This window comes from Neovison vison, chromosome 9 (genome assembly GCF_020171115.1).
Source record: "Neovison vison isolate M4711 chromosome 9, ASM_NN_V1, whole genome shotgun sequence".
NCBI lineage: Eukaryota > Metazoa > Chordata > Mammalia > Carnivora > Mustelidae > Neogale > Neogale vison.
Window position 1 is genome coordinate 21656245 of NC_058099.1, and position 26221 is coordinate 21682465.

Here is a 26221-nt window from a genome sequence, read left to right on the forward strand (position 1 = left end):
AGAGAGATTATGCAGCATGAAAGGTTGTTCCTATTCTGTCTCTTCCACACCTTTGCCAACATTGGATAACATAAGTCTGATAGGCAAGAATCTCATTATTCTAATTAACACCTTCCTGTTACCAGGGCTGTCCATTATCTGATTGTATTGGATTAGTCACTCACATTCTGTGAATTGTGTTTCTATTCCATGCCGGGTTTTGTACTTGTTGATGTTTTTACCTTGGTCTCTGTCTGTTAGGACTATCACGCCTCTGTCGTGTAGACTGCCAGTGCTTTCTCTCAGTTTGCCATTTGGTTTTTGACCTTGGCTAAATTATTCTAATAGCCGACCCTCTTTCCCTTTGCCTCTCATGTTGCAGTTTCTTCTCCATTCATCATTCTTTGCTTTTCAGCAGCGGACTCGTCCTGACTGGGTTCCCACAGCATGTTTACTAGTGCTGAGAATTAGGAAACAGAGTCTAGCCCAAACTTTGCAACCTTAGGCCTGTCACTTCTGTACCCCTTCCTTTCCTCATTGACTGCGTGTGGACAGTTAACCTCTCCTGCAGGGTCATCATTAGACTGAGATACTGTCGTAGATGTGGAGAGCCTGTACAAAGTTAAAGCAGAAAAACATATAACATTTTTTATTGGTTAGATAGTTTTTTTTTCATTTAGTTTTATTTTTTTGGTGTTCCAAGATTCATTGTTTATGCAGCACACCCAGTGCTCCGTGCAGTACGTGCCCTCCTTAAAACCCACCACCAGGCTCACCCAACCTCCCAACCTCTTGCCTCCAAAGCCCTCAGTTTGTTTCTCAGAGTTAGGTACAATTATTAAATTATATTTAAATTTATTTAGTCTATTTATTTAGAAATGTATTTAGCCTTTTCGCATGTTTAGTGGATGGAGAACTGAGGCTCAGGGAGGCCAATGAGTTGCTCAGAACCACACTGTGTTAATTTCTAACGCGGTTAATTTCTAACTCTAGTCTGAATTTCTCACCTTCAGTGGGATGCTGTCTCCATAGGTAATTGTTGAATCTAGTTCAAAAGAAATTAGAGTTGTTGGACTTAAAATTGAGTTTGCTTTACCTATATATTATTTTTTAAAAATTTCCTCTGGAAGTAAAGTCCTTTTATGAGGGGTGTGTGTGGGTTCTTCTTAATTGATTGAATATGGTGAGTGATTTGAATTTGTGTCCTCAGGCTGCGATGGACAGTGCTCGACTCAGTGCTGCCAAATCCTCTCCCATGATGGAAACAATCAACATGGTCAGTGCCTAATGTAGTAAGAAAGTTTGTGTATTTACTTACCTCAGAGTGTAATTTTTCAGTCTTCATGGCCCATTAAGTGAAATAGAGATTTAAGGGAAGAGTCAAACAACTATTGACCTAGTTTTTTCTTAGTATAGTTCTAGTCCTTTTTTTCTTCTTCTAGATTATTAAATGGAATAAATCATTTTCCAGATACTAGAATGTGTTAGTCCAGATTGTGAACAGTATATTAAGTATATTAAAAGGTTCCTCTAGAAATCTTTATCTCTTTTGGCCTGCCTATTTAGAAAGGTTCAAATAGTTGTCTCTGCCTGAGCATGGTCTTTGAGAGGACCTAGGAAGGTGTAAGCTGGAGGCATCCAGTGCAGGTAGGGAGCTTAAACGATAGGGAAAGAAGACTCAGCAATGTTGAAATGCTTTAAGTTGTTAGAAGGGATTTGCAGAAAGGAGCTGCTTGGCACTGAGGTTCTAATTCTAAAGATACTGGAGTCTGGAACTCGGGGTCACTAAAGTCTAGAGCCAGCTCTGCTGTGCGTACATACCCCGGAGTGGTTAGTTGACAACTTGTGAGCTCTTGGAAATTTTATTGTTAAGAGATCGCAAGCCTGGACAAGAGAAGAAGATACTTTTGGTGCTTACTGGGGGCCCGTTACCAAAATTTGGTCTAAGGATGTTACGTGTTTGTTGGATTATTGAGGGGAAAGGGAATCTTAAATAAATAGGAATGGTTAGCAAACGCCTTCTGGATATGCTCATTAATAATAGAATATATGTCACTGCGTTTTTAAAAACAGCTAAGAAGTTGACTTTAATAAGATGGTTTGGTCGGGCAGGCCTGCTGAAAGTCCATTGAGTTCTGTGTTTTACACTAAACATGAATTGGTAAGGTAGTAGGCCCAGAGAAATCCTTTCCCTAATTTATTTTTTCCTTTAGTAAGTCAGAGTTTTTCATGATTTTTGTTTATCTGATAGAGCCTGTGAGCTGGGGGAGGCGCGGGAGGGGAGGGAGAAGAACACGAGGACTCCATACTGAGCGTGGGGCTGGTCTCGGGTCAGTCTCACGATCCTGAGATCATGCCTGGAGCCGAAATCAGGAGTAGGACACTTCACCGACAGAGCCACCCAGGTGTCCCAATTTTTGTTTTAATGTTGAACCACTGATGAGTGGTTTTTCTGTTTGTAGTGCAATGGTGGTTTTTATGCTGAAATCAGTGCAAAATGAAACTGGCAGTTTTTCAACTTCATATCAAGTCCAGTGGGTACATATTTGACAGAGCAGCTTTTAATTGATGATGCGGTAGTGACTTCATCATTTTCTAAGGTTGACTTTATGTTTATTTTTTTCCCAAAGTGCCTGCAGTATCTTGATGTGTCGGTGCTGGGTGAGCTCGTTCCTAGATTATGTGAATTGATCAGAAGTGGTGTGGGTCTTGGCACGAAGGTAAGTAAGTGTATATTTCATAAGAGGAACTTGCATCTTCATTAGTTGGGGCCACAAAAATATAACAGCCATCATGTTTGAAATTCATACTTCTCTGTAGAACTTAATAAAATACATTAACCATTTTGTTTCTCTGGTTGCACTAATAACTTAAAATATGTAACTCACCAGAATAGAAAACATGTGACTTACTCAATAAATAGTGTCTGACTCTTTTAGTGGGATCTTTTCTGTTCCCTGGTTGCCAGGTACATGCCCTTGGGGTCCCCGCCATGATCAGTCATTAGTGGAAGTGCTTGTTTGGTATCAGGGCAGGACGGTCGTTTTAGGTGGTGATGGGCATTTTCACGGGGGCCAGCAGGTATTTGGCTAGAAAATTGTCTTCCTGTCCAAGATCTTTCAAGGATCAGACTCTGTCCCCGCACTTGAAAGACCAACTCACAGTTTTTCTCTTGACAGAGTTAATACTGCTTGTGTTTTAACATCTTAGCATTTTAGATCAGGAGAAGGTTAAAGATCTCCTGAAGCTTAGCACTCAGAGGTAATCCCTTTTAATAGTCCGCAGTGTTTTCCTCCAGTGTCTTTGCTGTGCACGTGTCTGCTACAGCGGCCTCTTTTTCATGGCCAGAGGGGTAGGTACTCTCTCACGTGGCTGTAGCATCATTTATTTCAGTCCATCAGGGAACACTGGATTTGTTTCCAGCTGTTCTGATATTAAACAGAGCACTGTGATGAATGTCTTTGGACACATCTGAGGCTGTTTCCTTTGGTTAAATTTTTAGAACTGGAGCTGTTAGAACAAGGATGGCCAAGTTGACCTGTGTGACCCTCCCAAAAGATTGTATTAGTTTTCTTTCTTCCTCGTAGTGTATGTGAGAGCACACGTCCTCCTGCTGGAAGAAAAATCTTCGCCTTGCTAATTTAAAATGAGGCCCTTCCAGTTTCCAGATTGAGTCGTGCAGGCCCTGTTAGGCTTCATCTATTTCTCATCTTTAAATCACTGACACCTAAGAGACAGGGTTTGAGAGACAGAACGTTGTGACCATCACATTTAGACCTTTGCCTTTGTAACCCTGTAGGGAGGCTGTGCCAGTGTCATTGTGTCATTAACTACTCAGTGTCCCCAGGACCTAACACCTTACTCAGGTGAGTTCGTCAAAATCGTGTGTGCTCATACGTTGGTATGGCCGTGTCTTGTGTGACAAGGTTTTTTTAAAAAGTTAAATAGCATTCAGAAAGGCTTGTGATCTTCTATACGGTTTTTCTCCCTTTAAACTCCCCCTTCTGCCTTTGTTTCTCTGTTTGCAAGAGGTGCAGCTAGGATCAAGTTTAGCGAGTGTTCACTGTTTTATAAGTATTAGATTAATTCTTACTGGTTATAAGGAGGTGAGAGTATCTCCCATTTTGTAGGGTTTGTTTACCGTTTATACCTAATTTTACGTCAGCATTTTTCTCTTCTTGGATTGGCTCCTTGATGGCACTAACGAACTTTATGTATCTAGCTCTCATTTTTGCAACTTGCCCACAATATTCTAGAGGCAGATTAACGTTTAATTTTGTATCGGGCAAAAGGAAGCAAGTGGATGGTATATACGTAACACACAAGAGTTCTAAACTAGTAGGGAATAAATCAGATCCTCATCACAGGGTTAAGTTTCTTTTGGTCCTGGGAACAGAGCAGAACATTTGGCCAACCAAGTATCAGATTTTTCTTCACTGTTTCTGACAGGTAAACTCATGAGTGCTTTGCTTAGTGGCCTGACAGATCGGAACAGTGTAATTCAGAAATCTTGTGCTTTTGCCATGGGCCATTTAGTTCGGGTGAGTTGAAGCTCTTATTTACTTATTTATACTTTGATAGTTATAAGGAAATAAATGGGGGTGGTTTTCTTTTTCAGACCTCACGGGATAGCAGCACTGAGAAACTCCTGCAGAAGCTTAATGGCTGGTACATGGAGAAAGAAGGTATCTTTTTTCCTTCTCTTGTATTTTTATTTTATTTTATTTTATTTACTGAGGAGTTACTTGTTTTAGAGAGAGCGAGAGAAAGTGCGCTCGTGAGTCAGGGGACAGAGGAAGGGGGGAGAAACAGACTCCCAGCTGGGCTGGGAGCCAGAGGAGGGGTGGGGCTCCATCTCACCACCCTGAGATCATGACCTGAGCTGAAATCAAGAGTCGTACTGTTAACTGACTGAGCCACCCAGGTGCGCCCCTCTGTTCTTCTTTAATTTAGATGACAGTCTAGTAAAACAACACAAATCAGGTCTTGCCATCTGTGGGATCATGTGCTTTGCTGGGAACATTTGATTGATGTTACTCATTTGTTTGGCTGTGGTACCAGCTGAGCAAGGCTCTATGGCAGTTACCCTAACAACAGAAGTAGAAAGATGAGTGTGTTTGTGCTCGTCTTCAGAACCCATCTACAAGACCTCTTGTGCGTTGACCGTCCATGCTATTGGACGCTACAGCCCCGATGTGCTGAAGAACCATGCCAGAGAAGTGCTGCCTTTGGCATTTCTGGGCATGCATGAGATCGCTGAGGAGGAGAACTCCGAGAAAGAAGAGTGTGATTTATGGACGGAGGTGTGGCAGGAAAACGTACCTGGTTAGTAATCAGTGCCTGTGAGTTCATCCTGTTTCTTAAGAACTAGAGCTGGAGTTCTGACTCCTCATTTTCATTTCTAAACTCATTTCTAAGTTCATTTCTAAACTTTCATTTCTAACCTCTAGTTACTTCCCCAGGACCTTAATGGTGTGTGTCCTGTCTGGTTTTAAGCCTGTGCAAATCGCTGCCTTCTTAAGGTGGACGCTAAGCTCGTCCCTCTCCTTCCTCAGTGCGTCCATGTGAGAGAATAGAACTTCTGCTCAAGTGACGTAGAGCCGTACCGATTTGATTTGGGAGTGACTGGTGATTTTCTGTTGGCTTAGAGTATTATTTTAGAGTGGTGCTCCTTAATTCTGTACTTCCCCTTCACATGTGTACATGGATGATGATCACTTGCATGACACTCTCCTGTGGGCATATTCAAGTTCATAAAGTCCTGCTGTTGTAAAGATACATCACAACACGACTCTCTGTTTCTTTCAGAGAGTGGTGGGATCTAGCCTTTGAGAATTACTGCTTTTAGACTGATGGTCATTGACTTTTTTTCAGATTTTAAAAAAACCAGTTAATCCTTTTTGTCACTTAAAAGTTGCTTTAATTTTGCTTTTCATAACCTAGGTTCCTTTGGTGGCATTCGGTTATACCTGCAGGAGTTGATTACCATTACCCAGAAGGCTTTGCAGTCTCAGTCATGGAAAATGAAAGCCCAGGGTGCAATTGCCATGGCATCCATTGCAAAACAAACCAGCTCCCTAGTACCTCCATATCTGGGAATGATACTGACCGCATTACTGCAAGGCCTAGCTGGAAGAACATGGGCAGGAAAGGTAAAGGAACCATTCATGCCCAGTTAAATTTAAGGTATCCTTAAAGGATTATGACTTCATCTTTCATTTTCTATAAAAATTAGAATCTGGTTTTGTGGGATGCCAGATAGATTGTTTTTGTGAACTGGATTTTCTAGTCAATGGGCAGCTTTGGGTAAACTCTGCCTGATTAAGTATGCTATTCCATCAAACTGTGACCCATGTGTTTTTGAATACAGTAGTGCTGGGGGCTGATTTTTATTTATCATGTTCAGCTTTCCAAGAGAGGTCTTAAATCACTTGGTCGCCATTTTGTCCCTGTTGGCCTCATGAACAGATCAGGATTGGACACACGTGAAATTGAGTAGCAAGGCAAGCTGTGTCTAAACTTGGGTCTGAGTGTGCCCATCCCTGAGGCCTGTGAACTAGTCACGTTGTACACAGGGGTGATACTGGATACTTACACTGAACACTCAGTGGGGAAGATGAGACTGTGGCAGCACATCCCAGTCTCCTTGATGTTGTCACAGTCAGCAGTGGCCAGTACTGTACTGGAGAAGAAGTGTTGGACTGGGAATCAGAATCCTGTGACTGACACATCGCCTTTTGACCTTGGGCAAGTCAGGTCTCCAGGCTTTATGAAATGGAGATAAAGACAGTTATCTTCTCTTATGGTTTGGAGTAAAAACCTATGGTGTGCTTGTTAAATAGTCAAGTGCATTGAAGAGAAGATGACTCTGGATCATTTTGGTCATCATAGTCATTAAGTACTCTTGAGGTAACATAGTACGTAGAAGGTGAATGACACCTGTGTGTTTAACACTATTCCCTCATCTTTCAACCCTTTAGGAAGAGCTGTTGAAAGCCATTGCCTGTGTGGTGACAGCTTGCAGGTAAATGTTCTTTCGGTGAAGATGCTGTTTCTTAAACTGAACCCCAAAGCTAAAGTCTTTACTAACTGTCTGATGCTTTTGTGTGGCTCCTGTAGTGCAGAGCTGGAAAAGCCTGTGCCCAATCAACCCAGCACAAATGAGATTCTCCAGGCTGTTCTGAAGGAGTGTTGCAAAGAGAATCTGAAATACAAGATCGTAGCAATTAGCTGTGCGGCGGATGTCTTGAAGGCCACCAAAGAAGACAGATTCCAGGAGTTTTCTGATATTGTCATACCTCTCATCAAGAAGGTAAGATCGCCTGTATCCCTCAGGTCTAGTTTAGACTTAAAAACTAAAATGTAAAAAGAAAGAAAAGGAAGGAAGATTTTCCTGGCATCCTCTTCACTTATTTTATTAGGATTAGTGTGGCTGCGAATAGCAGGAAATCCCAAAGTATCATGGCCTCGAACAAGGTAGAGTTTTGTCTGTCACGGAATAGTTGAGGTTTTGGCTCAATAGTTGACTCTTCACCAGCTTCCAGCTCTGCCTTCCTTGGAGTGTGGCCACTGTCATCGTGGTCCATGGTGTCACCACCTTCTGGGCGGGTAATGGTGTAGAAGATGAAGAAAGGATGAAGGGTTGGATTCGGCACGTCTGTTCTCTCTCAAGGACAGCTCTCGGATATTGCTGCATGGCACGTGCACTTCTGTTTCATCGGCCAGTCCTTAGGCAGCTAGCCGCAGCTCTGCTGCACAGGAAGCCAAGGAAGGCAGTCCTCTAGGCATCTCTTTGCTTCCATGGCAGGAGGGAAGAGCGTCGTTCTTTTTAAGCAAAGCAGAAAGACGGGTTTGTTGCAGGGGTTTCAACCTGCACTTCAGGAAACTCAAGGCTGTGGGGACAGTGACTTCCAGGAGCGAGTGCTGGGGTGAATGGACAGTCTCTGACCTAGTGGTGACCTAGTGGTGATACGCTCTGCCTTTTAAGTGTGTGCAAAAGCCACCCCAGTCTTCGCTCAACTCTGAGAGCGAGTACAGGGAGCTCAATGGACCACTGTTACTTGTCTCCGCCATATTCTGAGGGACTTTGGTCAAGAAGACTTTGGTTTCATTTGGAAAATGAAGTACTCATTTGTAAAGGTTGGGCAGCGGTTCAGAGAAAAAAAGTTAGGGCTTCTCATTTATTTTTTGTGTGTGTGAAACACGAAATATTTTAAATAGTGTTTTTATGTCTTGTGTTGCTGCTAATCTGTAGGTTTCTTTGTATAGCAAGGCTGTTTAAATAATTTCTGTTACATAATGATAGTACATGGATTTGGGAGACTTGGGTTTTCAATGGACTGTATCACGAGCTAGCTGGGTGAGTCACTTCTCGGCGTGTTTCCCTTTCTTATTAAGATGGAGTTTGGATTGAGATGATTACTGAGTTCTTGCATCTTTAATCCCATGATTCCAATGCAAGCTTTTTAAATTTATATTTAAAATCCTACATATACAGGATTTTTTTCACCTTTCCTAACAGAGTCCTTTAAAGGATTTTCCAAATTTATTAGGTGTAGTATTTCTGCAACACATTCTTTTTACAAATAGGAAGACCCGTTGTAGAGAATTTAGCAATTAATTCTTGGCTGGCATCTCCTCTGGTACCCTGATTGTTTTGCAGTACCCCTGTAACTTTGATGGAAAATAAGTTTTGCTTTCCTTTGCTTCGATGTACCCTAGCACTCGCCTGAAAGCTCCGGCGTTCGGACAAGCAAAAATGAAGATGAGAATGAGAAGGAGAAGGAGCTGCAGCTGGAGTGTCTGCTGGGAGCCTTCGAGAGCCTGGGCAAAGCCTGGCCCCTAAATGTGGAGACCCAGCGTAAGCATACTTGCTGTGTGTTGGAAGGATTTTCCAAAAGACAGAGATTTGTTAAGTGGCCTTAATTTCTTGGCATTACGTTGAGGACTGCGGCAGGAGTCCACGTTATTGACACTGTTAGGACTCCTAACTTTTGCTTGATAGGTGGAAAATTGAAGTAGGGAATTCTATAAAAAAGGTGATACACATCTCAAAACAAAGCAGTTCATTTTCGTAGAAAGCATAGGAATGTACATTCATTTGCTAGTAATTGAGGGGAGCACCAAGGCCTTTGAGAACGGAACTGTTCCACACTGACTTCTTAGGCACATCTGCAATTTCTGGTTTCTGTTTCTTTATAGTGGAAAAAGAACTTACGGTTTCTTATGAAACAAATCAAGTGCAACATTATTCTAGATTTTTACCCCCATGCATCATTTATGAACCATACTAAATTTTACAGCATTTAAAAAATAACTACTTTGTTGAGTTTTATACTCCTTTCACATCAGTTAGCATAATACTAATTATGTAATTATCACAAGGGCAGTTGGCATAACATGTTTGGAATAAGATGTTGTCTCTTAAAGAGCCAACCAGGTACAGAAGCTTGTGTCCCGAGTTGAGTTCCCTGCCTCCAGAGTTCTGCTTTCTCTGGCTGTCACTCGGGGTATCTTACAGGAAAAGGTGATGTGGTTAAGATTCTGTGTTTGTTCCTAGGAGAGTTAACAGTTACATAGGACCCTCAGGGCAGGTGGTGGTATGGGTGGGTGTTCCTGGCCAGGGAGATTTGGGAATTGGGCACGAAGTCCTGCTGAAGTTTTTTTTGACATTTCATGGCTTTAATGAAAGCCATTTGTTATTTTATTGTTTTCCTCTCTCCTACTGCTTTCTCTGTCCTTCTATTCTTCTCTGCTCTAATGTCTCTGTGTCCCTCATTCGCTCTGTCTCTTGTCCCTGCACACTCTCTGCCCTGCTCTCCCCAGGTTGTTACCGTCAGGAGCTGTGCAAGCTGATGTGTGAACGGCTAAAACTGAGCACGTGGAAAGTGCAGCTTGGAGTCCTACAGTCCATGAATGCCTTTTTTCAGGGGTAATTTGTTTCATAGTTCAGTTCTTTGTTTTGTCTCCCCCACCCCCTTAGCGTTTTATAGCAAATCAGTGGAATTCTTTAATCTTAAAACTGAAAAGCTGCAGTGACATTTTAAAGTGATATATGCAGGTGGAAATTACTTGTGGCAGAACGGTTCTAGAATGTTTCTTCATAACTAGCAATTTGTATCTTGCTTTCTGATTTGTGCAGATTAATGCTTTTGGAAGAAGAACATGCAGATCCTGAGGCTTTGGCTGAAATTCTCCTTGAAACTTGTAAATCAATCACATATTCTTTAGGTGAGTGTTGTGAGCTGGCGGTGATGAGTCCGAATTTAAAGCTCGAGGAATGAAGCTTCAGATGTTCCCTCCCTGGTGCTCGGAGCTAGATTTGTGGAGCAGCTGCTGAACTCCTTCGTGTACCTGACCCATGGCCGCCTGCTGTGCTGTATTATTCTGGAACTGTAATTCAGGATGTTGGGAAGATGTTTGTGACAGGTTGTTTTGTTTAGACTCTTATTTGGAAATAATTTCAAACTTACAGAAAAGCTGCAGTTATAGTACATGTAATGCCTGTATATCCTTTACCCAAAGTCAGCTGTTACTGTTCTGTCCCAGTTACTTCATCATTTGTACTTCTCTGTATGTACTCTTTTCTGGAACCATCTGACGGCATGTTGCTGACGTCAGGGGCTTTGGCTCCTGAGCTCTTCAGTGCGCCTGCTCTGTGCCGGCTCAGTACAGTGACCGGCCGTTGGGCGTAGGACGCCGGCGCAGTGGCCTTAGATTTATAGCATTCGTATTTTAGGTTCAGTCGATTCGACAGTGTTCTTTTACAGACTTCCCCCGTCCCCTTCAGTCAGGAATCCAGGATTATTTATTGAATTTAGCTGTGTCTTTTTAGTTTCCTTGAGTCTAGGATACTTCCTCAGCCTTCCTTTTTATCACGTGACATTGACAGTTTTGAACAAAAGTCTCCATCCCACCTCCTCCCGCCTTTTAAAAACTAGAATGTTTCTTATTTGGGGTTTGTTTGATGTCTCCTTATGATTAGATCCAGGTTCTGAGTTCCCGGTTGGGATACTTTGAAAGTGAGGCTGTGCCCTCTCACTTCCGGAGGCACAGCGTGTTCATCTGCCCTGCTTGGCCCTGCTCCCCTTCTGCACGGTCTAGCCAGCAGTCAGAGAGAAGATGCCCGAGACTGGGCGGACACACTGCTCTTCTTGAGAACACCTTTAGACTCCGTGTGCGTCCGTGGTTCTTCCCTGAACCAGTTTTCGCGAACATGATTTTTCTAGCTCTGGTGCTTTCTTGCTGTCTACCGTCTGGCAGTCGGCACCCTCTTGTAAACGAGAGCCCACCTCTCCCTGCCTCTTCATTTATCTGTTAATAGTACTGATGCATGGATTTTCTCCCCTCCTCCACTGGTTTGTAATTAATTATTTTCCTTAATTACTTTTTTTGCTCTAATTGTTCCAGATTTGGCCAGTGGAAGCTCCTTTAAGCTGATTCCTATGTCTTACTGGCAGGTCACTGTCATCCTTCTAAGCACCTCTGTACCTGGTAGCATAAAAGGATGTTATAAGCTCACCCCGTGCTTTCCTTACCTCAGGTTTGGCTGTGTATTAATTTTTTCTGAAGACAGTCTCACCCTGTGCTAGAATAGACACCACAGAAGCCTATTTCAGTTGCAGCTCTTGGAGGTAGCAGCCTTCGAATAAAAAACCGGCCACTAAGCCTCTAGTCTTTGCAGGATCGCAGCCAGCTGTCCCTGATTGCCCTCAGCCCTCGGGGTTGTGTACTGTTCCCTGATAAAATGAGGAAGTCCTGCAAACCTAAGACCTTTCTGAGGTCTCATGTGATGACAACTCTGTGTTTGAGATAGTGTCCTTCGATTTCTTTCCTCTAAAATGGTCCTTTAAATATTGCCATTTGTATTGTGGTGATTGGTGTATTGGGCTGACAGTTTTTCAAGTAAGGACTATGGACAGGTCACACATTTCAAGTATATGATGCTAATTAGCAGAGTGAAGCTTAAGAACAGGTGTATCTTTCCCTGAATTTGTAATTTCTGAATTTCTTTCTTCCAGTAACACTAACTTAATCTTGGAGCTTCTCTTTGTAAGGCGTATAAAGCAAATAATGTGAATATCTGATTTTCTTCTTAGAAAATAAGACCTATTCATCTGTGAGAACAGAAGCTTTATCTGTGATAGAATTACTGCTTAAAAAACTTGAAGGTGAGTTCTTTTTTTTTTTTTAAATTAACATATAATGTGTTATTTGCTCCAGGGGTACAGGTCTGTGAACCATCAGGCTTACCTCCCCGATCCCCTCTTGTTTCATTTATTCCTTTCCTACCCCCCAGCTGCCCATGTTGCCTCTCAACTTCCTCATATCAGAGAGATCATATGATAATTGTCTTTCTCTGATTGACTTCTTTCGCTTAGCATAATACCCTCTAGTTCTATCCATGTCATTGCAGATGGCAAGATTTCTTTTTTTGATGGCTGCGTAGTATTCCATTACATATATATAGATAGATGGATCTAGATAGATATCTATATCTATATCTATCTATCGATATATATATAAAATCACATTTTGAAGGTGACTTCTTGATTCTTCTGACTGGAGGAGGACCGGGAAGCCATGATACTTTATGGCATATATTTTAGAAATTTTTTCATGTTTTTGTTTTTAGTAAGTGTGCACTCTAAAATATAAATTAGTACATGAATATGTGAGTGATCTCTATAAAGCTAAAACCTTTAAATTTTATTCAGTGTTTAAATTTGGTACTCTTTCATTTTTACATACTTTTAATGTATTTTGAAGCTACAGTTATGTTGAAATAAAAAAGTTTTGTCTCCACCATGACTTCTGATGTAATCAAGTCCATGTCTGACAGGAGCAGAATGGGGTTCCCAGTACCCATGTCAAGAAACAGAGTGACACAATTAAAGAGTGGGGTTGGGAAAACATTTTAACACTTATCACCCAACCCATCAAATTTGACGGTGTTTGCTTAGTCTTATTTTTTTTCCCCTGGGGTTCCCCCCCCCAAATCAAGAAGCAGATTTCTTCTAATGATAAAAGCAAACTGCTCTCTCTTTCTCCAGTGAGGTATTTCAAACAGAGGCTACTTTTTCTCTCTCTTCTTTTTTAATTATTCTAAGCCTATAGATTAAGAATGGAGAAGATGCAACTGTTTTCTGTAGAGTCTCGTATATTTGCTATTTCTACTTCTCTCTCTCTCTGTTTAGCAATTAAAGCACCCCTCTTAAGGTTCCATGATATGTACGAATGTATTCTAGAGAAGGAAAAGGAGGGTAATCAGCAAAGCAACTTGCTTAAAACCTTATCACTAGAAAGTGGCAGAACCTCATAAACAGGATTTAGGACCTGGTATACTTCCTGGGTTTCTAGAATTTTCAGTATGGGTATAGATCTCTGCTGCTTTAAAGAAAGGAGTAATAAAATCTTTTCGGACTGACTTGGCAATTATGAAATTTATTAGAGGTTTTCTTACTGAGCATATTTTATAAAGAGGTTTTTTTGTGTGTTAAATGGCTTTTTTGTTACTGTGTCCTTTGCCCTGATACCTCCTCCCTCCCACTGGGCTTCAGCATCCCTAGATTCTCTTTGTCCCAGCAATACTGGGGGCAGAGGATGAAACTCCCTGACCTGCATTGAGACAACTACTGAACCTATTCTATCCTGAACTGTTATCGGGGGTTGCTTTATATTTATTTGGGGGATAGGCAATTTGGAAGAAAATCAGAAAGACTAGTTTTAGGTTTTTTGCTTGTTTGTTCTATAAGGATTCTGTTTTTCTTCTTTTTCCATTCAGAATCTAAACAGTGGGAAAGTTTGACATCTGAGTGCAGAATGCTCCTAATTGAGTCGTTAGCTACTATGGAGACAGACAGCAGACCTGAGCTGCAGGAGAAGGCATCGTTACTGAAGAAAACACTTGAAAATCTGGAATAAATTAGAAGGGGAAGAAAGAAACAAGTGCCATGTTCATTGGGGGTTGAAATGGTGGTATTCTTTGAAAAACCAAGTGGGCAAAAGTAAAGATTAATCTGTAGCATGCATCATTCCTTGGCTGAAATAAAAAAAAATGCCTTAAATTTTGTTCCTTATTAGCTTTATTTTATTTGATCTTTAACAATGTCTGGGCCAAGTGAGCTTAATGGGACATTGAATGTTTGAGAGGTAGTTGTTGGTGAAATGAATGGAAATAGTTAAGAAAAGAATTAAAGCTTTTATTACAGCAGGAGGCAGAGCTGCAGAGCAAGCTGGATGAAAGTCTTAGAACTGCATCCAAAATAAATACAGTTATTTCCGGAAGGGACTCTGTAACTGACTTAGTTTAACCCCTTTGCTTTATGCCTGAAGAAGGAGGTAGGAGATGACATAGCTTCTGCCCTGCAGCCTGGCCTGGGCTGGGACCCAGGTATTAATGGCCCTGCCTGGTGCTGCCCCTGGCCTGCCCGAGATGCTCTTGGGAGGAGGTGTTCAACAGGCCACTCCCCCTGGTATCTAAGTACCATGACCTTGAACACTGTCATTTGTTGAGATGATCAGCTTTTAGAGACTGATTGTTTAGCATCTTCACAGGTTGAGAGGGAGACTTTGGTCTCCATGTGATAAGTCCATCGCAGATGAGAGTACATTAGGATAAGCCTGCTCTGTCTGTATCTGTGGTTGCATATTTTGCAAAAGCCAAATCAACAACAAAATCATAGCCGCTTTGGTTTAGACTATTTGTAATCTCGAAACTGTGAAGAGGACATAATTTTCCACCCATTTTTAGGCTAACAGTATGACTAGGGAATAGGAGGGCAAACATCTTAATTAGCCGTTTGGGAATAACGGGATATCACTCAAACAGCTGCAGCTAGGGTTCCTTTCTTTTTTTTGTACTGCTTATACCCCTGCCTCAGGGTGTAGGGGTCGGGGGGAACACCTAGTCTAACGCAAGTGTTTGCAGTCAACTGAACGCTAGTTCACTTTGGATTCCAAGCACTAAATTGGTTGTACGGCCAATACTGAGCCCTTACTAATGTTAGAACCAGCGTGGAAACTCCATGGTTATTATTTCTGGTGGTCTCCATACACCATTGTATTGACTGTGACCATAAGAAAAATAACTTTTTACATCTTTTTCTTTTTAATTTTTATTTTTTAAATTTCTTTTTAGTGTTCCAGAATCCATCGTTTATGCACCACACCCCGTGCTCCATGTAATCTGTGCCCTCCATAATACCTACTACCAGGCTCATTTAACCCCCCACCCCCCTCCCCTCCAAAACCCTCAGATTGTTTTTCAGAGTCCACAGTCTCTCATGGTTCTTCAGCTGCTTACATCTTGACCCAGAAGTGTGTGTGTGTGTGTGTGTGTGTGTGTGTGAATGAATACAAAACTGAAATAAATGTTTCGTGAAGTAACACTCTTCACTTGATCTTAGCCAAAAGGCTGAGAAGCGATGATAATATATACTCGTAACTATGTGTAATACACTTTGATTCCCCCCCTCCCCACCACCATTTTAAATGCTCTTCAGACCCACCAAATTCTTCTCCTGACTCATGAACAAAGGTTGCAATGCGCTTGCACTGCCATAGATATTATGTGGACTTGGCTGGATGTACTATGTTCTGGGGTTGCTTCTGATTTGGAAAGGGGGTTTTTGAATGAAAATCTAGGTGCTTGGTTATCGAAACATCCTCTTAGATGGTGGTAAATATAATTGTGGGTTTTAGTAGCATTGTGAATTGTAAGGAGCTTCTTGCGGACTTCACCTCAGAATGGCTTGTGCATGGGGGAAATGCACTTTGGCTATTTTTCAGAAAGTGTGTGGCCTCATAGAATTTGGTGTTTTCCAGATCAGTATTTCCCTCTCTGCTGAGAGCCCTCTGACTTCGATTTACAGACCCTGGGATACACCTCCGAGGCAAGAACACCATGCAGGTTGGCTGTTTTCAGAAAGTAAGAGGATCTGAGGGCAAGAATTGGGCTCTAGGCCCATACGGAGTGTTTCACCTCATCAAGTTTTATGCTTTTTAAACTCTTTGTTATTTACTACTGGGAATTTCCCATGGTGCTGAGAGGTGCTGACACTTGAACCTTTGTGTGCAGTGCTGTTCAGTTCGTTCATTGTCGCTTTCTGTAAGCACAATTCCTTTTTACTCTCTTAATGCCTTCCCCTGGACCAGCCAAGTCACTGGCACAACTGGTGATGTGAAATCCTGGTGTCCCGCTGCAGCTCATGTTGGGTGGGCACTTACTTGTTAAAAGGGTTGGTAACTGAGATTTTGTCACTATGGGATGTTGACACTGGTGGACAGGTGACAAGAGGACCCATGCATGTTTGTGTCTCTGGCCCTCATTCTCCAAAGCCCTCTGCTACTGATTTTTATTATTTTTTCCCTGGAACTCTTCGGTGCTACTTGTCATACAGGCATCTGATTTAGAGAGCCTAATTACTGAACCCCTTATTCTTGAAATGAGTGCACTGGATAGAGCTTCACAAATGTATTGGTATGTGACAAGGAGGGACCTGAAGTTTGGCAGCTGGAAATCAGAACAGTGGAAGTAGTATAAGGTTGTGTTTTCGGTGAGAAAGAGCAGCAGTTTCTCTAGAATGTTAGTGTCCCATTCACAACTGCCTGTGACGGTTTACCTGCCAGGAAGACTGACGGCTGCCAAACCAGTGCTCTCCCCTTCCATCTTTCCCTCGTGTATGTGGTATCGGAAGGAAGAAGAAAGATGTGACCTTGTGGATCTGTGCTCTAGTGGCGCCTGCCCTGTATGAATACCACCTGCCCTTCGGCGGGGAGGGGGACATTTCTGCCTGCTGCTGCCACAATCTAGTCATGCTGCTTGTTAAGTATAGGGGGTTACTTTGACACGAACTCCTTGTAATGTACAAACTGCTGTTAAATGGATGTATATGTAACAGATTTTTGTATTTTATATGCAAAGTCTTCATAGAATCCTTTGCAATATGTGTGGAGCTAGTTAAGCCTGTGATCATCCTATTGGAAAGGAAAATCCTACCCATGCCCTAAGTGGTGAATAAAAGCTGCATGATCAGTACTTTTGAAGGAGCGCCTTGATTTTTACTGATTCCCTAGGAAAACAGTTCAACTTCTGGGGAATTTCCTGGCGACACCCTTAAGAACTGAAAAAGGCCCTATTGCCTGTCATATCTTGAGCTCCCTTTCGAAAGTGGACATTGTTGGGACGCCTGGGTAGCTCAGTTGGTTAAGCGGCTGCCTTCGGCTCAGGTCATGATCCCAGCGTCCTGGGATCGAGTTCCACATCGGGCTCCTTGCTTGGCAGGGAGCCTGCTTCTCCCTGTGCCTCTGCCTGCCACTCTGTCTGCCTGTGCTTGCTCTCGCTTCTCTCTCTATGACAAATAAATAAATAAAATCTTAAAAAAAAAAAAAAAAAGAAAGTGGACATTGTCGAATTAACTGGAAGTCCCAGAGCAAAGCAGGAACAAAGGCAGAACACATGGAAAATGGCAGTCAGATTCTTGGAGAGAAGTCACTGGTGAAAGATCATTCATTCATTCATTCATTCATGTATATTTTTGAGAAAAATAATCCCAGATGAACACACAGAACAGGCAGTTCTGCTTTTGCCTGAGACCGACAAACGTGGCTGTGGGCACAAAATGTCAGCCGGTACTGTAAGCTGCCCCACAGGTCTTGACACTGTGGAAAAGAGGCTGGAGAGTCCCCATTGCTTTGTCTCCAGTCACAGCCAAAAAGCCCACGTCGCTCCCTTCTGCTTCCTTTTACCCTAAATTCAGGTTCCAGTTTGTTGGACTGGATTAACAGTTGTTTCGTTCTTTTTTTGAAGTGGAAGTGGAAGATCATAATCCCAAAAATGGGAAACATTCAGCTTTTCCAACAATGCCTGTTTAAAAATTTTTCTTTGTCTTAAGAAATGACACATTGCTTTTACATTTAAGGACCATTGATAAAGTTGCCTTTAAAATACAAAGGACAGGGGCATCTGGATGGCTCAGTTGATTAAGGGTCTGCCTTTGGCTGGGTTCATGATCTCAGGGTCCTGGAATCGAGCCCCATGTAGGGCTCCCTGCTCATCCCGCAGTCTGCTTCTCCCTCGCACTCTCCCTCTGTGCTACTAAACAATAAAATAAAATAGAAAGGACAGGGAGAAAACGTAATGGTTGAAGGATACCTAATTTTTGTGTGGTTGTTCCTGAAAAGAGTATTGGGTATTAGCAGTTAGATACATAATTCTATCATGCTACTTTTGATTCCAGACCTGTCTTCAAATACAAAATCTAAACACCAGTTGAAACAAATGGTTTTTTTTGTTTTTTTTTTTGTTTTTTTGGTTTTTTTTTAAAGATTTTATTTATTTATTTGTCAGAGAGAGAGGGGGAGAGAGCGAGCACAGGCAGACAGAGAGGCAGGCAGAGGCAGAGGGATTGTTTTATCTCAACACTATGAAGATTTCCACTGTTTTTAACCTCCAACATTTCCAGTGTGATAATGGGTCTTTTAAACTGTTGTTTCCCTGGATGTCTTTTTTTTTTTTTTTTTCTGGCTGCTTCCATGATTTTCTTTATTTTTGGATTTCAGCACTTTATGATATGCCAGGGTGTACTTTTTGGGGGGATATTTATCCTGTTGGAGGTTTGCTTAGATTTTTTAATTTCTAAATTTTTATGCTTCACCAAATTTGGGATATTTGGGGCCATTATTTACCCAAAAGTTTTGTTCGTTTGTTTTTTTCTGTGCTATTTGTTCCCTTTTCTCTTTATGGGACTCCAATTAAAGCTATGTTAATTCATTTGATACTGCTCTAGGGGTGCCTGGGTGGTGGCTCAGTCAGTTGAGTGTCTGCCTCTTGATTTCAGCTCAGGTCATGATCTCATGGGTCCTGGAATCAACACTCCCCCCCAACCTCGCCCTGTCCTGTGTGGCTCCTTGCTCAGTCGTTCAGTGGGGAGTCTGCTTGAGGATTCTCTCTCTCCATCTCCCTCTGCGCCTCCTCCCCACTTGTGCTCCATCTCTGTCTCTCTCAAAAACAATAAAATCTTAGGGGCGCCTGGGTGGCTCAGTGGGTTAAAGCCTTTGCTTTCGGCTCGGGTCATGATCTCAGGGTCCTGGGATCGAGCCCTACATCGGGCTCTCTGCTCAGCAAGGAGCCTGCTTTCCTTCCTCTCTCTCTCTCTGCCTCTCTGCCTACCTGTGATCTCTGTCAAATATTTTTTTAAAAATTTAATTAAAAAAAATAAAATCTTAAAAATGATTTGGTACTGTACTACAGATTTCGGAGGCATTTAAGAAAAGATCTGTATTTAAGGGACGCCTGGGTGGCTCAGTTGGTTAAGCAGCTGCCTTCGGCTCGGGTCATGGTCCCAGGGTCCTGGGATCGAGTCCCACATTGGGCTCCTTGCTTGGCAGGGAGCCTGCTTCTCCCTCTGCCTCTGCCTGCCTCTTTGTCTGCCTGTGCTCGTTTGCTCTCTCTCCCTCTGTCTCTGACAAATAAATAAATAAAATCTTAAAAAAAAAAAGAGATTTAAAAAAAAAAAAAGATCTGTATTTAAGTTCACTTACTTTTGTTTGCTATGTCCATTATGATATTAAAGACCATCCTGTGAATTTTTATTTCAGATACTGTTTCAAGTTTTAAAATTTCTGGGTGCCTAGGTGGCTCAGTCAGTAAGCGTCTGCCTTTGGCTCTGGTCATGATCCCAGGATCCTGGGATCGAGTCCCACATCGGGCTCCCTGCTTAGCAGGAAGTCTGCTTCTCCCTCTACTCTTGCTCTCTGTCTCAGAGAAATAAAATCTTTTAAAAAAAAAAAGTTTTAAAATTTCCATTGGATTTTTTTTATATTCTTTTCCTAATATTTCCAACCTTTTCATTCATTATGAACTTAATTTTAAAGTTCACAAAGCATACGTATAATAACTGCTTTTAAGTTCTTGTCTGATAGTGACACATCTGGGTCATTTTGGGTTTGGCCTCTGTTGATTGTCCCCTATCCCCACTGCCCCACTTTTTCCTGGTTCTTTATATGTCCAGTGTTCTGGGATTATATCCTGGACATTGTGGATGTTATGTTGTAGAGAATCTGGACTCTATTAAATACATTCCTCCAATGAGGTGCTTTGCTTTAGTGCGCAATTAACCGGCTGAGACTCACTGCAAATGATCTTTCTTTGTGGGTGGCAGTTCTTATGTCCGTTCAATTCTTTTTTTCCCCCCTTAGCAAAGCTGTGTGCAATCTACTCTGCAACACGTGTCTTTTCAGAGGTGCCAGAGACGGGCAGATTTAGCCATAGAATATGGAGCTGCCCCCTCTGCCTTTTTTCTTTTTCGAATTTTCCCTTCCCTCTCTGTCTCTGGCTCTGCCTCTCTCAGGCCAAAAAGAAGTGGTTTTCAATGAGAACCTCAGCTCTTCTTGGTCCCATTTTGGCTGTTTCACTTTAGACAGAATTCCTAAGTCCAGGAAGCTCACCGCGTGTTGATCCGGTCCATATTTTAGCTCTCTTCCAAAATCTGCTTTTGTTGACTCCGGGGAGCCTTAAGAGAATTGGTTTTGGTAGTTTGTCTAGAGTTTATAGTTGTTACATTATGTAGGAAGGTCAGGTTTCTGGGCAGTTTATAAATTACATTAAACTAAATAGACTCATCCCATATGACCCAGCGGTCATACTCTGGTATTTACCCTCATGATTGAAAAGTTATGTCCACCCAAAAACCTGCCCATGGATGTTTATGGCAGCTTTATCCATAGGTTCCAGGACTTGGAAGCAGCCAAGATATCCTTCAGGAGGCTGAATGGATACATTAACTGGAACATCCAGACAATGGAATATTATACAGTCCTAAAAAGAAATGAGCTGTCAAGCTCAGAAGAGACATGGAGGGAACTTAAATGCATGAAAAACATCTGAAAGGGCTACATACTCTGATTCCATTCACATGATATTCTGGAAAAGGTAAAACTATGCAGACAGTAAAAAGATCAGTAGTCACCAGGGAGGAGTAGGGAGGGAAGGGTGAACAGGTCCGAGAATTTTAGGTTGGGAAACTATTCTATATGATACTACAATGATGGTGTGTGACATCACAGTAAATCCTCACGTAAACTCTGGACTTTGGGTGATAATGATGCATCAGTTTAGATGCATTGATTATAACAAGTGTCTGACAAATGCTGATAGTGGGGGAAGTTGTGTTTGGGGGCAGAAGAAATACAACAAATCTCTGTACTTTCTGCTCAACTTTGCTATGAATCTAACACTGCTCTCAAAAATAAAGTTAAAAAATAAGTTATGTTTTAGATAAATCAGAAGGGTTTTATAAGTTTGTTTTGGATTACACAGGTAATAAATGCTTTTTGCACATACAACAAAACTTTTTAAAGGTGAAAAGAAAGATTACCTATATGCAACTATCCAAAGACAGTATCTGCTAATTTAAAAAAATTATTCATTAAAAAAAAAACGTATAGAGAGGGAGTGGGAGGGGCAGAAGGAGAGAGAGAATCTTAAGCTGGCTCCATGCCCAGCATGGGGCCCAATTCTGAGATCATGACCTGAGCCCAAATCAAGAGTTGGGTGCTTAACCGACTGAACCACCCAGGTGTCCAGTATCTGTTAATATTTTTATGGCTACTATTCTGGGAATAATAGCAATGACATAATTATTAATAAAATAATGAAATGTCATTGATTTTTAATTAAATGTATTTAGTGTTAGGCTACTGTTGACCTTCTGATGCTCCATTAGGAGGAAGATCTGCTCCGGGACCTCAGGTGACTGTGGGTAACAAAAGAGTGGAAAGGGAAACCATGGTTAGGGGAGGATACAACCTGTCACAAACATTACCCTTCCAAAGTCTGAATTCCTGGTCCAGACATCCGTGAGATAAAAGAAAATGCCTACTGTTTAAAGGCACTAAGGTTTGATTACTTTGGTATTCAGCAATAGGACCACTGACACTGATTTACCATGTTGGAAAATCATTCTGCACTAGCTACTGAAGGTGACTTAATCATGTTCTGCCAGTGTTTTCGCTCCCAAGTATAGACCCATCAGAAGTGTGTACACATGTACCCAAATATATACACATGCAGGGTTATATCACATTACTTGAAATAGCCCAAGAGTGGAGACAGTTCAAATATCTCACAATAGAACAGCGGATAAATAGTGTTCTGATCATAAAATCGACTATAGTGCTCGCTTCGGCAGCACATATAATAAAATCGACTATAATGTACCAATACAGATGGGCCAGTGGGAGCCACACACACTAGCTTGGATCTTGCAAGCACACTGTGGAGGGAAGGGAGCCAAACATACCAGAATGCATGCTGCATGATGGCACAAAATCAGCAGGCAGTGTTCTACATGCACTTGAGAAGGACATGCATGTGCATGCTGTTGGGTGGGGTGTTCGAGAAATGGTGTTCAGGCTATTTGTTTTACAGTGCTGTTGCAGTCCTCTCTCCTTCTTGAGAGGTTGTCCAGTTGTTCTATGAATTATTGAGAGCTGTGTATGTTAATGTCTTCAACTATTGTTGAATCGTCTGCTTCTTCCTCTAGTTCTGCCAGTTTCTGTTTCTTTTTTTTTTTTTTAAAGATTTTATTTATTTATTTGAGAGAGAGAGACAGTGAGAGAGAGCATGAGCGAGGAGAAGGTCAGAGAGCAAAGCAGACTCCCCATGGAGCTGGGAGCCTGATGTGGGACTCGATCCCGGGACTCCAGGATCACGCCCTGAGCCGAAGGCAGTCGTCCAACCAACTGAGCCACCCAGGCGTCCCCAGTTTCTGTTTCTTTTAGGGATTTTTTTTTTTTAAGATTTATTTATTTGAGAGAGAGAAGAGAGACAGTGAGGGAGAAGAGAGAATGAGCAGAGCAGAGGGAGAGGGGTGAGCCCACATAGGGCTTAAAGGGCTCGATCCCAGGACTCTAAGATCACGACCCAACCCAAAATCAAGAGTCGGACGCTCAACTGACGGAGCCATCCTGGCAGAGCTGGGGCTCTGCTCTTTAAGTGCCTCTTTATGTATTTACACTTGTTATATATTCTAGATGGATCGATCCTTCTGTCATTATTAAACACAGGCCATGCTTTCCTGTTCCTTTGCATGTGTCATCACTTTTTGTTGAAGACTAAACATTTAAGTAATATTATGTGGCAACTCTGGAAATCAGATTCTCCTCATTCAAGAGTTTTTGTGAGTGCTGTTTTCGTTTTTAGTGATTTCCTGAACTAATTCTGTGAAGTCTCAATACTTTATTGTATGTGACCACTCAAGGATCTGCTAAGTTAGCTTCGTGGTTGGCTAGTGATCCACCCACAAGTTCTCCATTCTGGTAGTTCTCTTATTCCTCCATTACCTGAAGCTACCCCAAACTACCCCAAGACTGCTGTGTTTACAGGACTTCAACTGAAATTCTGGAAGAAGTAGAGGGAGTAGAGAATAGCTAAGACTAGCCAACAATCTAAAATTCATTATGACATACCAGAATTTGAATAGATCTTAGCCTTCCCTGTTATAAAATATTTCTCATTGGCTAGTTTCTCTGGGTTCCTTTTAGTTCCCAAGGTGTCTAGGCTCTCTTTGTAATTCTCTCTCTAGTCTCCTCTCTTCCGGTGTTCCTAACCCGTCTGAAGAAGCCACGATTGAACTTTAAGTCCTATAAATTTATTTTTAAATAGAATAATTTATTGTCCTTTATGATAATCTTTTCCCATATACCTGAGCCTGGACCCTGCTTTCACAAGGAAACAGCCCTCAGAGGTGGTGGTTTTTTTGTTTTTTGTTTCTGTATGTGTGTGTGTGTGTGTTTTAAATAAAAGAACCGCGCAACCAGGAAATGAGATAATTACGCCACTCTTTGGAACAGTGAAGTGGCTAGAGTCAGTTTTGCTATTAAATAGCAGTTTTTCCTTTAAGTTCTTTTGTTTGGTTTTGTGAGAAATGATTCTGTAAGCGTCTTTCATCTCTATTGTCTTTTATAGAAATTTGCTTCAATTTTGAAGGTATCTCTTTAATATAGTAATTTTGTATCTTACAGAAAAAATTATCATTATTATTATTAATTATTTTTGAGTGAGAGAGAGAGACAGAGAGAGACTCGTAAGCAGGCTCCACACCCAGTGCTGAGCCCAGCATAGGGCTTGATCTCATGACCCTGAGATCATGACCTGAGCCAAAATCAAGAGTCAGATGCTTAACTGGCTGAGGCATCCAGGCGCCCTTCAGAAAAGAATTATTTTTGTTTATTGATCAAAACACAAGTGGACTCTAGATTTTGCATCAGGATTCATTTAGTTTACTGGTTTTGTCACGACTATTACTAAAATTTTGTTGTTCCTTTCATGTAAGTTCCCTGTTTTTGTCAGAGTCATTGTAAGATTTCTCACAATTTTAATATAATTGATAATGGCATCTTTTTCTAGTCACTTTATCTTACAACTGGCTACAAGAAAATTACTGATTTTTATTTATTTATGTTATTAGTTTACTAAACTATTTCTGGGGAACAGTTTTTAATTGGATCTCTTCTTTTTAGATATAAAATCACAGTTTTCAAGTGATAATGTTATCTCCTTTTCTCCAATATCAATGCCTATTATTTCTACTTAGTATCTCATTGTCAACCTTCTGGCGAAATTATTGTTGCACTGTTGCCTGGTGATAGATTTACTGTGAGCACTGACATTTAGGAGAGTGGAGTTTCAAGATGAATCCTATTAAAGCTGTGAAGTCATTAACTCTATGTTGTTTCCTGTGCTTTAAAGTCAACCCCACTGGGTGTAGCAGGTTTAACTAGTTTAAGCTTATCATGAATGGGCCACTCTAGCCCATTATCCCCAGAATGTCATTCTACAACTTAATTAGCTCTGTTGTTAATTCTTGCATTATTCTGTTACTTCTTTCTAAGGAGGAAAAAATCTGCTTATTCATGTGGTATGACCAAGTCCTCCTGGTGGTTCTTTATCTCGTGTAACCATTCACCCTTGGTGATCCAGAGTGTGTGAACTGTTCTAAGGACACAGGAAAGAGGAACTGCACACCTCGCAAAAAGAATGGGGTAACAAAGGTACCCGCTGTCCATGCACAACTAACCCCTCCTGCCCCCACAGGATCCGGTTTATTCTGACTCACTCGGGAAGGTGGTCCTGAGGGACCACAGGGCAAGGGCCCCTGCTGCCCAGGGCAAAAAGCACAGGCTGGGACTGGGTCACGGAGACAGGACAGGAGCACCCCAGGAAGTGCGGCGCAGGGTCACATGACATCCACCACCGAGACACAAGCAACATGACTCACGAGTCGGCTTGTGGACAGTGTGCCCACATTCACACATGTGCACACATTCACAGACCCCCCGAGACCCCCCGCCCCACTTCCGCTGGACACACGGACACCATGGTGGTATCGTGCACAGTAAGAGGACACATGGCCCCACGAGACACGTGGACTTGATGCCTCAGGAGTCGACCCAGGCCACCAAGTGCACTGGGATCGTGAGGAGAGGGATGTTGGGGCTGGTCTGTCTCCTCACACAGCTTCCCGACCCGCTCGTAAATGATGCGCGCGAGGGCCCCGTCCAGGCTGACCCCGCGCGGGCGGAGGCCGGAGCCTTTGCCGAAGGCCTCCAGCCCCTCACTCCTCAGGCTGTGCCGGCCGCACACCCACCGGCTCGGCGTCCATGCGCCCCCCACGTGGCATCCGGGTCTTGCCGGCGTCCGCGGGAGTGTTCCAGAAGCCATTGGTTACACCTGCGCAAGCGCTCAGCGCCCGGTGGTAGGTCAGCGGGTTCCCGCGCGCGGCGGCGTGGCCCTCGGTACCAGCTGCTCTGGGAGGTCGTGACGGAGCACCGGGTGGCCTGGGGGGTAAGCGGGTGGTCCCAGCTTTGGCCCGGAGGCTGCGAGGCCCGCTACTGCGCCTTCAGCCCTGGTTCGCGCGCACTCTGCCCTGAGCCGGCTCCTCTGCACTTGGAGCTGGGGGCTGGTGGTGGATGCACTTCACCCTGAAGGTCGGGTGGGGCGTGCGGCCGCCTCAGTTCCCTCTCGGGTGTGGCCGCGGGACAGGCCGGGACACCCGGACTGCGCACCCCCGCCGCCCGCCAGCGCGCCCTGCTGGTCCCCGTCTCCTCCACCTGCGGGGACCGTCGAGGTCCGAGAACCCTGCCTGCCGCCGCCGCCCCGGACTTGGCTCCAGGAGCTGAGGGGCCACGTGCAGGGCCTGCCCCTCCGGAGCGCGTGGACTCTTTGATGGTAATAAGTTGG

The 26221-nt window shown here is 42.8% G+C and overlaps 1 protein-coding gene across 5 annotated transcripts in view; it reads left to right on the forward strand.

Annotated features, from left to right (window-relative positions):
* The window catches only part of ECPAS (Ecm29 proteasome adaptor and scaffold), a 96998-nt gene extending 82953 nt beyond the window's left edge, over positions 1–14045 (forward strand). For all 5 annotated transcript variants that reach the window (XM_044265145.1, XM_044265148.1, XM_044265144.1 and 2 more), the window contains 14 exons: positions 1190–1255; positions 2610–2699; positions 3779–3845; positions 4429–4520; positions 4598–4664; positions 5113–5304; positions 5923–6131; positions 6960–7003; positions 7099–7291; positions 8701–8839; positions 9805–9910; positions 10121–10209; positions 12078–12149; positions 13763–14045. In XM_044265145.1, coding sequence (XP_044121080.1) covers positions 1190–1255; positions 2610–2699; positions 3779–3845; positions 4429–4520; positions 4598–4664; positions 5113–5304; positions 5923–6131; positions 6960–7003; positions 7099–7291; positions 8701–8839; positions 9805–9910; positions 10121–10209; positions 12078–12149; positions 13763–13902 — 1566 coding nt within the window. In that variant the 3' untranslated portion in view covers positions 13903–14045. The remainder of the gene's footprint in view (positions 1–1189; positions 1256–2609; positions 2700–3778; positions 3846–4428; positions 4521–4597; positions 4665–5112; positions 5305–5922; positions 6132–6959; positions 7004–7098; positions 7292–8700; positions 8840–9804; positions 9911–10120; positions 10210–12077; positions 12150–13762) is intronic.
* The last annotated feature ends 12176 nt before the right edge of the window (positions 14046–26221 follow it).